The 14,480-nt window shown below is 35.5% G+C and overlaps 2 protein-coding genes across 6 annotated transcripts in view; one reads left to right on the top strand and one right to left on the bottom strand.

Annotated features, from left to right (window-relative positions):
- The window catches only part of Arhgap6 (Rho GTPase activating protein 6), a 453,321-nt gene that overhangs the window by 121,455 nt on the left and 317,386 nt on the right, over positions 1–14,480 (bottom strand). The window lies entirely within an intron of this gene.
- Amelx (amelogenin X-linked) lies at positions 279–4,539 on the top strand. Its single transcript, XM_078034161.1, has 5 exons — positions 279–332; positions 2,264–2,311; positions 3,594–3,635; positions 3,727–3,771; positions 4,045–4,539. The coding sequence occupies exons 1-5, from the start codon at positions 279–281 to the stop codon at positions 4,537–4,539; spliced, it is 684 nt and encodes a 227-aa protein (XP_077890287.1).

The following is a 14,480-nucleotide window of genomic DNA, read 5'->3' as shown; positions in this document are numbered from 1 at the left end:
GACAACTGACCAATCTTTTAGAATATTTATAACATATAACTTGTTAAGCTCTCAGCCTCATTTTAAAGTATATTTTTATAACTATTGTGACTGCAGAAAATAATATGGACTGATAACTTGAAATTGCATATGAATGAAGTCACCTCACAAAAATTGCCCCATCCTTCTTATTATCAACATATTAATGTAGATTATGTATGTTTTATGGAACATTAATTATGTTCACATTGGAGAAGAGTTAAGAAAAGATGTTGTTAACATTTCAGAACCATCAAGAAATGGGGACTTGGATTTTGTTTGCCTGCCTCCTGGGAGCAGCCTTCGCTATGCCTGTGAGTAAAATACCCCTTGAATAAGCTTAGAAATAAAAATTTTTCTCATAGTTGGTAAATTTCAGGGTTTAAAACAGTATAAGAACATACATACTTAAATGTCTCTGTGTTGAATAAAACCTTAAGGAGTTGTTTTCTTTTTAAGTATATTACCAAACACCTCCACCAAAGGTTCTGATTCAGTACAGCTGGGGTGGGGCCCAGGATGCTGCATTTTAAGAATTACTCCCAAGAGGTTCTGTTGAAACGACTTGTAAATATCACTGTCCATCTCTACGTGGAGGAATCTTGTGAAGGGACCCTTGAAAGGTTTCCAGAGAAAATATTTCATCATCCTTAGGAAAATAATACAAAACTCTCTAAAACCAATTTCTCACAAGTTTTCCAATCTCTTCTTGCCCTCCAAATACCACTGCTGTTACCCCGGAATGGGTAAAATTTCTGTGTTAGGAATTCCTGTCTTTGAACCATTTCCCTGTTCTCAGAAGCCTCACCCTTTTGGGCACATCTGCTAAGTAGGTGGTTTGGCTTTGTTGTACTACCTATGCCCAAAATATATTGGTATGTTTTACATTCTAATGAACCAAAGACTAGGAAATCTGATCCACTCTGTAGACACAGGTACTTAAGGGCAGAGAGCTTAGGTCACATAAAGGCAATGCCTTTTGGTGGCATAAAGAGCAGTTGATACAACCAGAAGCCAGTAAGCTTGCATAACCTGCCTCCTCTCTTCCTTTCTTACCCATTAGACCAAGATTCTGTGCTCTGCCTTCCTGAAATCCTGCATTGTGGCAATTCCTAGCCCCTTGAGGGACCCCTGCCTTACAAATTCAGCCCCCTTTCCACCCCATGATTCAACACCTGCACTCCTAGAGGGCTTATATCAAGACAGTATAGGAAATGCAGTTACCTGACTAAATTAACTATACTCACAATGAGAGTGAATAACTCCTCTTATAAAATACAAGCATTTAAAAAAATAGAATAGTCAACTCTTAATTAGCCCCAGGTCTGAGAGAGTTTCTTCATCATGCTCTCTCCTCTCTTCTGTACACCAGGGCCATCCACAATGCCATGAGGCAGACATAAGTGACTTGACTCTCACTTCAGAAAGAACAGACAGTCCTGGTTTAGATAATTATTCAGGTTGCTCATTAATTTGCACATTCAAATTTCTGCCATAAATCCATTGATAGAATAATAAAAAGGATTGGCCTAAACATCATAAATCAAGGCTTTCATTATCCAGGGGAGGGATTCAGGATATTTCTATTTTATTGCAGCCATCTTGTTCTCACATTCATTAAAAATTCCCACTTAGTTGTTCCTTTTGTTAGGGTGTATGTGTTATTTATTTATTTTGCCTGCTAAGTATGAGGAATCCTTCTGATACTTAAGCACTTAATAACCTGATATATAAGCAACCTTTTGTGAGGCCATTCTTTTCACCTTGGTATTTTTAAATTGTGTTACAAAACATACCTCTCCCCAACAAGGAGTGTTTCCTCAAAAAGTAAATTGGTGGGTGGGATAGGATAGGATTCCTTGACAACATGGGGTGGATGGGCTTGTCTGATCACTGGAGAATAAATGTATGCTGGCTTCTATTTCCAGGTCTCCCACTATAAGACTATAGCCCTGGAGAAAGTTATTTAGTTGTTTTGGATCTCTTTAAAACAAGAAGACTCCTCCTACACAGTATACATGTTTGAAGTAAAAGTAGATCTCAAATATATTCTGCACTATATAGATATTTTTTAAAAAGTATCTTCAGTCTCCCTTAATGTGAACAATATTGACTTAATCTGTTCCTTTCTCCTCTTTTCCTCTCTCTCTCCCTCTCTCCTCCCCCGCTCTCTTTCTCTCTCTCTCTCTCTTTCTCTCTTCCTCTCTTTCTCTCTTTCTATTCTCCTTTCCCCTTCCTATAAAAGCTACCACCTCATCCTGGGCACCCTGGTTATATCAACTTCAGCTATGAGGTAATTTTTCTATTTACTAATTTTGACCACTGTTTGAGTTACAAATGTGCTGAGCTCAATAAAGACTAGTGTGTTGATTCTTCAAAATGTTTCTCAAATGGTCCCACTTTTTCAGTTCCCTCTACTAGCTTCCCAGTTTAAGCCCTGGCAGATGGCCTTAAGCCTGCATTGTCTCAGCACCCTCCCATTTGGCCACTCAGACTCAGTATCTCCTCTTAAATATGGCAATAATTTTATCCACCATGAACTACCACTTAGGGAGGCTCCATAATAGGAAAGAAAGTGAACTCTGCTTAAACATCCTTGTTTTATCCCATCTCATAAAATGTGGGGATTGGGTAAGATGTTATTTAAGATCCCTTCTAGCTCAAAAAAATTCATGATTCTAAGAGGTTCACACATTATGTGTGTATCTCATTGGCTTTACTGAAAGATAAGTGACTTAGTGATATCTACATGAGAGACTCTGCAGAGTAATGGAAGCATAAGAGTTCTAGAAATTGGGTTAGGTTTATTCCCAAGCCCATACTAAGTCCATAATCTTTGGTAAATCATTTTCTCTCTGAAAATGTTTTACTCATCTGCAGATTAGAAATAATGATAACCACACTTCAAAATACTGTTTGGAGGAGAGATTAGTTAGTGGATATGAAAAGCGCTATATCACATGTAACTTGACAAAGATTAATAACTAATTAGAATAAAACAAAAAATAGTAATTTTAAATTTTACCAATTAAATTCCATACTATTAAATGAAGGAGCCCTAAATCTGAGTTTAGCTAAGTATATACTTTTCAGAAAGGGATGAAACTCTTACTTGTCTCATAGGTTGAGGTTACAATCTATGAGTCTGTTTACACATACAAGCTGAAGAAAAATGTTAGTAAGAATTTGAGGCAAGGTTTTCTGATAAACCTTAAGTGATTGACATATTTGACCAGTAAACATGTGTCTCAAGAATAACAGTGTTTCCACCTCCTTTAATTCCACTGTGTCATCAAATAAAAATAATTAAATTAATGCTATATCACATTATAATGTCATAATTTTTTTGCTTGTTATTCTCTTGCTGTAGAATTAAACACAGTTACTACTTTTGCAAATGCAGTCAAGCTAATGAACATCTTTAAGGATTCATGATCTTGTCCACAAAAATGAGTGTGATGATACTTGCCTCAAAACATGTGAGAAAACATGAAAAATGTGTGAGATGCATGTAACACAGTGCCTGACACATAGAAAGCACCAGACAAATGTTTACCTTCTTCTTTCTTTTGTAGAAATCACATTCTAAGGCTATCAATACTGACAGGACTGCATTAGTGAGTCTATATTTCATACTGCATTAGTGAGTTTACATGTTGGATGAAGCTAAATTAAATCAAATGTATTCTAATATCTCTTTCTTTTAAGGTGATTACCCCTTTCAAGTGGTACCAGAACATGATAAGGCAGCCGGTATGTAGATATTTTGTTCTTTATTCCCTTAAAATATTTAGGTATGCATTTAAATTCCATTATTAAGCAAAATATCATGTCTACTCCACATACAGACACTAATGAGAATTTTAGTTTGTAAAAGGTCATATCTGTGTACATAGTTGAAAATTCTTGCAAAGGAAAAAATGACTAAAATATTCATATGGTCATAATGACAAAGAAATCATTGCTACTTCTCCAGTTGGAAGTCAACTGAGCCAATGGTAAACCTGACTCTCTGTTTCTCACCAGTATCCTTCCTATGGTTACGAACCCATGGGTGGATGGCTGCACCACCAAATCATCCCTGTGCTGTCTCAACAGCATACCCCGAGTCACACCCTTCAGCCTCATCACCACATCCCAGTGGTGCCAGCTCAACAGCCCGTGGCCCCCCAGCAGCCAATGATGCCCGTTCCTGGCCACCACTCCATGACTCCAAACCAACACCACCAGCCAAACCTCCCTCCACCTGCCCAGCAGCCCTTCCAGCAGCCCTTCCAGCCCCAGTCCATTCAGCCACAGTCTCACCAGCCCATGCAGCCCATGCAGCCCATGCAGCCCATGCAGCCTATGCAGCCTGTCCAGCCCCAACCACCTCTGCACTCCCTGCATCCCCTGCCACCACAGCCACATCTGCCTCCGATGTTCCCCATGCAGCTGCCCCCCCTTCTTCCTGATTTGCCTCTGGAAGCTTGGCCAGCAACAGACAAGACCAAGCGGGAAGAAGTGGTGAGTATACACTGAAGCCGCTAAGAGACAAATCCTGGGGGAAAATGGCACAACAGAATTGTGCAGTTTTAAATTCTCAGACAACTCCGGATGTAAAGCTGTAGTAACAAGCATGTTTTGTAACTTTATATTATAAATCAGTTTATATATAGATGACTAGGTAACTAAGATCATATCTTTTATGGTGGGTTTAAATTCTGAAATTATTTAATTCTTACCAGAATATATAGTACTGAAACCCTTTACTTTTGAGAATAACAATAAAAAATATCAGTTTTTATATTTCAAAGGTTTGACTACCTAGAATAGGCTAAATTATAAAAAAGGAATAATTTTGGGGAGTCAGAAGGTACCAATATTTGAACAAGGTACAAAAGGTCAATAGGAGCTCTCTTTAAAGACCTAAAGGAAGATTACCTGTCTAAAGTAGACATCTAACTTGAGTGAGGCTAAAATACACAATTATATTCTTTTATTAGAGCTGAAACGCTACAGATTAAGCTTTTAGAAAGAAGTTGTCAGTTTAGCACTAAATGTTCTTCCATTGAAGCTCTTTCAAACAAATGGGGATAGTCATTATAACAATCCTTATCATATCTATAAACCCTATGAGATTATGTGATTCTGTCATGTATATGTACCCAAATATGACTCTAATTTATAAATGCAATTGATGGTTTGCTACTGAGAAGCAAAAGGAGTGAGGTGGAAATGACCTGGATGGGGAGCCAGGGCACCTGGGCTCCATTTCTGGTTTTGCCCTCAGAGATGAGGTGGTATTTTACAAATTATTTCAGGTTTATGGGTGTTTTCCCTTCTTTAAAATTGGAGGAAGAAATGAAAGAAGATAATTTAAAAATATCTTTTCAAATATAAATGCCATAGTTTCCTAATAAACAATTATAATATGTCATACATGGCTTCACAGGTGTGAGGATATTTATGGAGAAGAATAGGAAAAATTTTTGAAAATTAACCAGAATTGAACAATCTGGTGCCTACCATTAATTAAAATATATTATTGGTTTGCATAGAAAATACTTTTATCAGGGCTGAGGTTGTGGCTCAGTGGTAGAACGCTTGTCTAGCACATGTGTGGGGTGCTGGGTTTTATCCCTAGAACCACATAAAAATAAAATAAAGGTATGGTGTCCAACTACAACTAAAACAAAATATTTTAAAAATAAGAAATACATTTATCTCTTTATTAATAATTAACATCATTGACTTTATTATGAGCTCATGCCTTGCTAAAGCTATTTACAGAAAGGTGATTTTGGCAGGGAGTTCAAAATCTTTAAAATTCAGTTTCTTCCTGTTTAGAATTAGTATAAATATGATAGATTTTTAGAGTTATTTTATGGAAATGAACTAAAGTGATGTGCTCAAAGCCTGGCAGGCAGGAAGTACTTGATGAATTGTAGCAATTGTTATTTATAGGCTTTAAGTGTTGTGAAGTTAGGGACCTAATATCTAATGACAATTAGATAAGAAAGAAACTTAGGAAATTATAGTTAACTCAATGGTTGTACATTTTTTGAACAAAATTTAAAACATACATGTTATTGCAAATAAGACTCACTAGAAATGTTAGTAAATTATTTAATTGTTCCTTTTGGTATTTTTTCCCAGGATTAAAAAGATCAGAAAATCACAGAAGTGAATTAGATTCTTCAGTTGCTTTTAGAAATGACAAGAACTCAATGATTTGTGCCTACAATCACTTAGCAAATACTGTAACTAAAAATAAGTATCATTAGTGGACAATAAAATGTTTTAAAAATCATTCATGTTTTTGTGTTGAATTGAATTTTCATGTCACCTGAGAGAAAATACTATAAATAAATATTCTTGAACAAGGTAGGAACTGTTTGCTTATCCCAATGAATTGACCATTTGGCAGGCAAATAAAGACTACCTCTTTTTAGCAAAACTCTACTATCTCAATTTTTTTTTAAAACATGGAAGTTTATATGTCAGCAATAAGAGCTGATCAAGTGAAAAAATTATGAACACATACAGTAACTGAACCTGATGCAATGAAGGGAAGTTTAGAAAAAAAATATTTAATTAGAAAAGATAAACTCAAAAAAGGGTCTATATTATAAAACAAATTGAGACTTGGAACACTGGCTTCATACTTCACACCACATTAGCATAATCAAAATCTGGTCTTTTGATCTTATTTTATAGGAACATATTTTTAATGAAACTAGTGGCATGTACAATAGCACAATAAATTTAAAATTATTAAAGTAATTAGTCTGCATAAGAAAAATTTAATAATGGAGCTTTAAGAATCTCAGTGATTTTATATACAGATCATTTCTTTCACTTCATAATCTTTAAGATGATAGATTCTACTGCAGATTCTTCAAAACATTAACAGATGTATAAAATGGACTCAAAACAAGTTTTCTTTCCCACTCTTATTTATATTTGACTCTTTTTTCCTCCTACACCCACACAAAATTGTAAACAGTATTCACAGGGTTTATATTACACAGCACTCACAGCAACTTTATTCCAGTACCTTTATGATTAAGGCTCATTAATCATTTTCTGGAATGAATAAATATAACTTTACTGGGAGGGTGTTGATATTAAAAGGAAAAAGTTGATATTAAATAAATTAGATTCAGTGAAAATGTAAGAAAAATTTTAATTAATTGTCATGGGCCAACTTTAATCAATTGAGTAAATATTAATCAAGTATGCTCTAGGACAAGAGACTCTACCTTGTACTGGTGAAAACAGGAAGTCCCCATGATTACAGAATTGAGAATCTACCAAAGAGAGAGCTCACCAACAATGAGAAGAGAAGGCCAAATGGTATTAATTCTATAACAAATATACATTTAAAATTTTCAAGCAAATATGACAGCCATCACTAGCTAGGTGTCTATCAGTGTTCCTCACCACTTCTTCCTTGTTGGATGAGCTGAAATGAATCCCACCATTTGACCTTCCTCCACCTCTGGAATGATGACCCAATCTATTGTCCCAGGGATCAAATGTCCATTCCTCCATACCAACTATGGCACCAATTATCATACATAGTTGTATTCCCCTTGCCAGTGAATGGTTTAGGGATGGGTTATGGTATGCCCTGACCACTAAATGAGGAAAAAAAGCAAGTTTCCTGAGAGATGAGAAACTTCTGGGGAAAACATTTCCCTCTGATTAAAAACAAACATATAGATATGTGCTAGAAGAAAGTGTTGTACCATCTTTGGATCTATTTGCTTAAGGATGTGATGTCCAGAGTTGTGTCTGCCATTTTGAGACTAGGAGGGGATAGTGGAAAGATGAAATGTCCCTGTGTTTTTAATGATATCATTGTGTTCTTGAATTAACCAACCTGGGGATCATCTACAGTTATATGTCTTGCTTTTCCAGTGAAGAGCAAGAACTTTGGAATTAAACGGAATTTCTACTTTTGGAAACTTGGTCAAATTAATTAACTGTGTAACTCTTCATGACCTCATCCATAAAAGCAAGGGTGATGTTACTTGCTTCAGAACATGCAAGAAAACAAGAAAAATGGGTGTAATAGATGTAACACAGTGCCTGACACACAGGAACACCAAACAAATGCTTACCTTCTTTCTTTTGTAGAACTCAGGCTATCAATATAACAGGACTACATTAGTAGGTCTATATTTCATACAGCATTAGTGAGTTTACATGTTAGATGAAACTAAATTAAGTCAAATGCATTCTAATGACTTTTTCACTTAAGGTTCTTACCAATTTTGAAGTGGTACCAGAATATAATAAGGCAGCAGGTGGGTAGAATTCTGATCTTTATCCCTTAAAACATTAGGCATGGATTTAAATTCCATTAATAAATGAAATATCATTTCTACTCCACATGCACAAGGTTAATGCCATACTACTAAAATTCTGTTGGAGGTTGGATTCAAAGAGCAGGGAGGTCACAGGCAAAATACAATGTCTATGTGGTAAACCTTTAAAAGTTGAGGACCTGCAGTAACTTTTCATATGAAATGGGTTCTCTTTTGACTTCCATAAATGCCTGAACTTTTGCTGACCTAAAACTCATGAATTCTACTTTTGGGCTTTCCACTGGATATAATGTATATTTTCCTACTGTGCTTAATGATATTGGGTCTCAATAATACTGAGGAGCTGAACTTCAATAAATAATAAATCTAATTAACCAAAAATTTTCACAGATCATTTATTAGAAAAGGCAAAGGAATAAGCTAATAAGCTAATTTCTGGGCTGTAGTTCCATAAACACCTATCTTGAAAACATGCAATGAAGATTGGAGATTCAAACAAATTATCTAGAAGTAATTTACAATTATCAAACACCATAATAGTTGCCACATTTTCCAAATCAGAATTTAGATATGTAGGATGAAAATGCAATGGAATATTTCAAACCAAGATGAATATTAACTGGTAGATACACTCTATACTTGAACTGCCCAATGTGGATATTTCAATTTAAGTTATTTATATTTAAATTTAAAATTAATTTTTCAGTTGACACATTTTAATTGCTAAACAGCCACATCAGGTTGGTGGTTACCATTTTGGACAGCACAGATACAGATCATTTTCATCACCACCAAGAGTTTTAATAGCCACTATTGCTATATACACTACTTTATTAGGTGGAAGAATAATTTCTATTAATTCAGAGATTTTAAACAAAAGATGAATAAAAACAGATTCACTGGTTAAAAGTGAAAGTTTTAACTATCCTCAACAAGTTACTTCCTAAGCAAGTCAATAATCATAATCTTGCACAGGAATTTCCTAAGAATGAGAGGAGTGTTATTCTCTTCCTCAGGTCAAACCACATACACTAAAATGGTTTCTCTTCCAGTTCCCTTTTAGAATAGACACATCAAGAATTCAAATAAATTAACCTTTCTCAATGTATAAGAATGCTTTTAGCATCAAAGTAATGGTGTTTTATTTTCTAACCTCTACCAGCCATATCCACATTGGAGGTAGAAGGCTAGGTCTGCCCTTGACCTAGGGTTTCACTGGGAAGAGGCCAAAGTTTAAGTTGATTAAAAGATAAAAATAAGGAAAATAACCTGCCCATCCACGAGAGTGATTCACTGACTGTATATATATGAAAGTTATAAAGTTATAAGTTAATAATTGCTACAAAGGCACATTATACTTCCTCCAATAAAAATTATATCAAGAAAAAAGGGTAAAGTTTCTCATTTCATTTGTAACCACTGTCAAGTTTATGTTTTAATTTCTCAACTCTATACGAAGTGAAAATAAAGACTTTCTCCCAAATCTGAAATTTTCCCCTTAGTAGTAGACAATAGCAAAAAAATGTCAAGATGGAATAGAATTCCAAGACTTAAAAATATGAGATAGTAGACAACTGTATTAAAAAACAATCTAAGAGATTCTATTGAGTATAGCTTAATATAGAAATCACAAGGGAAAAACTAATTCAAATAATTTCCTACATTTCTAGAACATAGTGGCATCTAGTAGTGTTCCATATTGCCTTAAGAAAATATTCATCAGTCTATGGTTGTTGTGTTAGTTGAAGTTTTTACTTTTTATTAAGTGTGTGTGTGTGTGTGTGTGTGTGTGTGAGAGAGAGAGAGAGAGAGAGAGAGAGAGAGAGAGAGAGAGAGAGAGAGAGAGAGAGAGAGACTTGGCTTCTAATTCCTTTTGACTCCATTTGATCTGGAGCCTTATCAGTGGGGGTACTTGACTGACATTTAGTTATTCAAAAATACTTGCATACTTTGAAATGACAATGATAACTTTATGTGAAACACCTGACTCTTCTAGAGGATTAAATAAAAATAAGGAATAAGGTTGGGCTGGGAGTGGTGAGGGGTGACAAAGTTGAGGAGAGAAGAGTAGTCATTTGGGTCCCAAAATATTTTCTGAAATAAATCACACCTGATTCTTTTATTAAAAATTTAAATAATAAATCCTCCTTTCAAATATCATTGTCCTTATAACAAATAATAATGCTCCAGGACCCAGGATTTATTTTCTTCATATTAATGAAAGCTTTTACTAACCATATTAAATTACCCCAATTCTTCAAACCATCCAAATTTTGTTTTCTTCTCCCAAACATTTTCCATACTTTATATTTGGTCATGAAATGTGGGGGCTCTGGCATCAGTTAAGAATCCATACAATTGCAAATATGGTTTCCAGTATTATAGGTGAGGGTGTACAGGATTTACAATCATGCAGTATAGTTCACAATTATAATCAAAGCCTAAATCCTATAGAAACTTGGGAAATTTTCTTAGCCTTTCTATACCTTTGTTTCCTCATCTATAAAATGTACTTCTATCCCTTATTGAGTCTTTTTTATGTTAATAATTCTCAAACTCGATATTGTTGGCTACAGTTCTCTTATTCATAAAGCATGCCTTCTTTTGATTGTGGAGATCCCCAAAGGGAACACTACATAGTTGGAAGCAGAGGCAATAGAGAATTTTGGATGTAACATTAAAGTTTTATGTCAAAGGATCTGAAGTTGCACATATCTGACATTTGCCAAGGTCTCATTTCTGACATATAATCACCTGGACACCTTACTTACTGCTTGTGATGGTACATAATCCCCTTTCTCCTATCTGACATCCCCAAATGCTGTTCTTCACCACCCTTAACACAAGCCTTCACCCTTGATTCCCCCCTTGGAGAGTAACAGAAGAGTAAATCTACAAGATATGTGTGTCTTGGGTTGTATAAGGCTTAGTGGAGTCCAGACCATGAGAAAACCTCTCTGAATCTCTTTCTCTCACCTTTGTTCTAGACGTGTAGACTCCCCCTTCCCCATACAGTGACTCCCACACACAACCATAACTCTGGTATTGGTCATAGTTCAGCTAATTCTTCTGTAAAGATTTCTTTACTATACTGTTTTCCTCTAAACGAGTGGTCTTCAATCAGGGACAGTTGAACCTCCTGGAAGGGGACATTTAGTAATGTCTGGAATAAGAATGTGAGAGAGGGTAGAGAATGCCTTTAGTATCTCCTAGGTGGAAGCCAGGCATGCTGCTAATCATCCTACAATTCACAGAACAGATTCACAAGAAATGAGCTGGGCTTCAATGTCAACATTGCTGAGGTTGAAAAACCCTACCCTGGAAAACCATGCCAACTTTGAGTCATGCCATGTGTCCAGAATTTAATGCGCAGAAGAATGAGATTCTGAACAAATCTAGAAGTCTAGTGCATTTTTCTACACCACTCAGGAAAAAAAAATCTAAGAGCTTCAAACTTAAAATCGGTACACCTCAGATAAGATCACATAAAGCAGGCTTTCACTTTATGCAAACTCAGCATCCAAAACACACTTTGGGGAGTTGCCAGGATGTTAAAGAGAATTTGTAAGATCAAGAGAAGGCCATCCTAGTATTAATCCAAGTATTTCTAAGTAAAAAGAAACACCCAACCTTCAAAAAGTAGAATAGTTCTTTCTTTCTTCAGAAGTTACTTAAAAATGAATGTGCTTTTTGTGTGTGGTGTGTGGTGGTGCTGGGGACTGAATTGAGGGGTGCTTTATCATTGAGCAGCATCCTTTTATTATATTTTGAGATAGGACCTTGCTAAAAGACATCAAGCTTGTGATCCTCCTGCCTTATCCTCACATGTTGCTGGGATTATGTTATTTGCCACCATCTACGGCTGAATGTTATTTGTTTCTTATATAAAAGTGATCATATCAGAGTAATAAAGAAGAAAGAAATAACCAGACTAGTAGCTATTAGCATATGCATTGAATTAAAAAAATCATTTGGTTTTTCTGCAAAGTTCTCTATTCTGATATTTGCTTGAATTTGACAGAATAATGAGAGATGAGTAGTTTCAACCACAGAGGGTGTAGGAATTTAAGATGAATAAATTCTCACAATTTTCAAAACCATCACTCTCCAAAAGTACTATTTTATGAATAAAGCGTTTTTAAAACCAAACTATTACAAAAAAAAAAAAACACCTACAGTCATGGGAAATATAAAGCAGTGTGTTTTAATCGAGGAGACACTTTTGGGCATGGACCTTGGGAAACATGGACCGGAACATAAGATCCCATGGAACCTAGGACACTGAATATCCCATTTGTCCAAACACTGCACCAGGCTCAAGACACTCCTAAAAGTGAACTTAACCTTTATCCTGCTTGCATCAATGTACCCACACATCAGAATAGCATGAGTGAGCATCCTCTTCTGGGAACTTTCTCACTAGTCCTTGTGGTCTGTAGTGCTTGAGTTGAACAGTTTCCCAGGATATGTTGGGCATACATCTATTCCATGCAGTTGTTTCTGTTACGATCTTCAAGCTGGCTAAAAAGCAACTTGAGGCAGATTTTTAAAAAATGTCCAAATATTTGTTGGTGTTCTTCATATCTATTCAATGAACCAACATGTACCTTAAAAATCCAGGATAGTATAATAATAAAAAGTGGTAATAACAACACTGAACATTTACTGGGCTCTTATATTCCAGGCACTCACTATTCTAAGTACAGATGTATATCAGCTCATTTACTTCTCACAACATTACAGAAGAAGCATTGTCTCTATATTTAGCTTACATATATAGAATTGTCTAAACTGTAAATTTTAATAAGAAATGAAGTATTTTTTAACACACACACACACACACTCTGTCCTGTTTTCAGTGAGTACTTTTTGAAAGGTAAACTAATTTGTCATCTGCTTCTAGGATTTTAATTAACACAACCTATATCTATTTTTAACAGAAAATGTGAATTTTCAAAATCAAAATCATGAAGCCAGTTTCCTGTTATTTCATTTTTTCCTGTCCGTTTGACCTCCTAAGGATACATCAAGGAATTAATTATAAATCAAACTCAAGAACAACACCTAGTCCAATAACTGCTCTGTAGTTACATGTGGAAAGTTGCCTCTTGTGGTAAATTTTGGCAAACATCACCACACTAGGGCAGTGTTGTCATGGCAACCAGGGAAGAACCATCTATCCCAGCTGTGGGGGTATGATTGAGCATGAATGGTCTGCACACCACTGGCTCCAAAGATGGACAGAGAACAAATTCTGGTGCTCATAGGAACTATAAGTTACTGTTTTTATCTGATTGATTAGTTCAGAGAAAGCTACAGTATGAAATGACAACATCTTAATTGAAAACTATGGTCCTGCCTGTCCCCAATCTTTTAATCCTGATAGCCCTTAGAAGATACACTCAAAAGACATACAAAGGTCTTTTAAGTGATATTCTGAAATTCACTAAAATGACCAGAACACAAAGGCTGCTAATCTATTCTTAGCCTGACATCAAATCAGGACTACTTGGTTTGCATACTCTTTCTACCTGGCATTTAATGCCCAGATTAAAATATGTAAAAAGGCCCAGATATCTGAATAGCTTCCTGCATTGCAGCCTCCATGAATGTTAGCTATCAAGGCACAGTCCAAACTGGCTCCTTCCACGCAGTCCTGACTACAAAAGGAAATGTTTGCAAATTTGCACAGCTGCATATAATAATAAATTCAGGATCTGCAGGTTTACAAAATCCCATTTTCTGCCTGTGATGAAGAACTTGGCCTTAACCTGGTTTCCACAAATGATTTTTCTTAATCCTAAAATAGGTACAATGGAGCAATTTTAAAGTCTATTTCATTTTACAGACAGCTGTCAATTTTAAAGTGCTTATTAAATATTGCTAAAGTGCACAGTTCCCAACATCAGGATTTATAGAGACTATTGGAAAACAAAGAGATTTACTGTCTTTGTTTTTTTGCCCCCATCCAGGTAGGAAGAAAATGTCCCCAACAAAAAGTAATAGGTACTGATTTATTTAATGGTTGTTAATATTGTGAGTAATCAGAATCACAATATAAAGACTTTCCTTATAAAATTGAATCACTCAACAAATCGCAAATTATCATAATCTAAGAACAGGAAATTTTATTCAAGAACAACTTGC

This window comes from Ictidomys tridecemlineatus, chromosome X (genome assembly GCF_052094955.1).
Source record: "Ictidomys tridecemlineatus isolate mIctTri1 chromosome X, mIctTri1.hap1, whole genome shotgun sequence".
NCBI lineage: Eukaryota > Metazoa > Chordata > Mammalia > Rodentia > Sciuridae > Ictidomys > Ictidomys tridecemlineatus.
The sequence above is the reverse complement of the archived record's forward strand: the minus strand, read 5'-3'. Positions and strand labels throughout refer to the sequence as shown.

What these genes read in the sequence shown, in the direction of transcription:
- Amelx (XM_078034161.1), top strand. Translation starts at nt 279, where the DNA reads ATGGGGACTTGGATTTTGTTTGCCTGCCTCCTGGGAGCAGCCTTCGCT. An exon ending in ATACTGACAGGACTGCATTA is followed by an intron (nt 3,636 to 3,726) that starts GTGAGTCTATAT and finishes CTTTCTTTTAAG; the next exon opens with GTGATTACCCCTTTCAAGTG. An exon ending in AGAACATGATAAGGCAGCCG is followed by an intron (nt 3,772 to 4,044) that starts GTATGTAGATAT and finishes GTTTCTCACCAG; the next exon opens with TATCCTTCCTATGGTTACGA.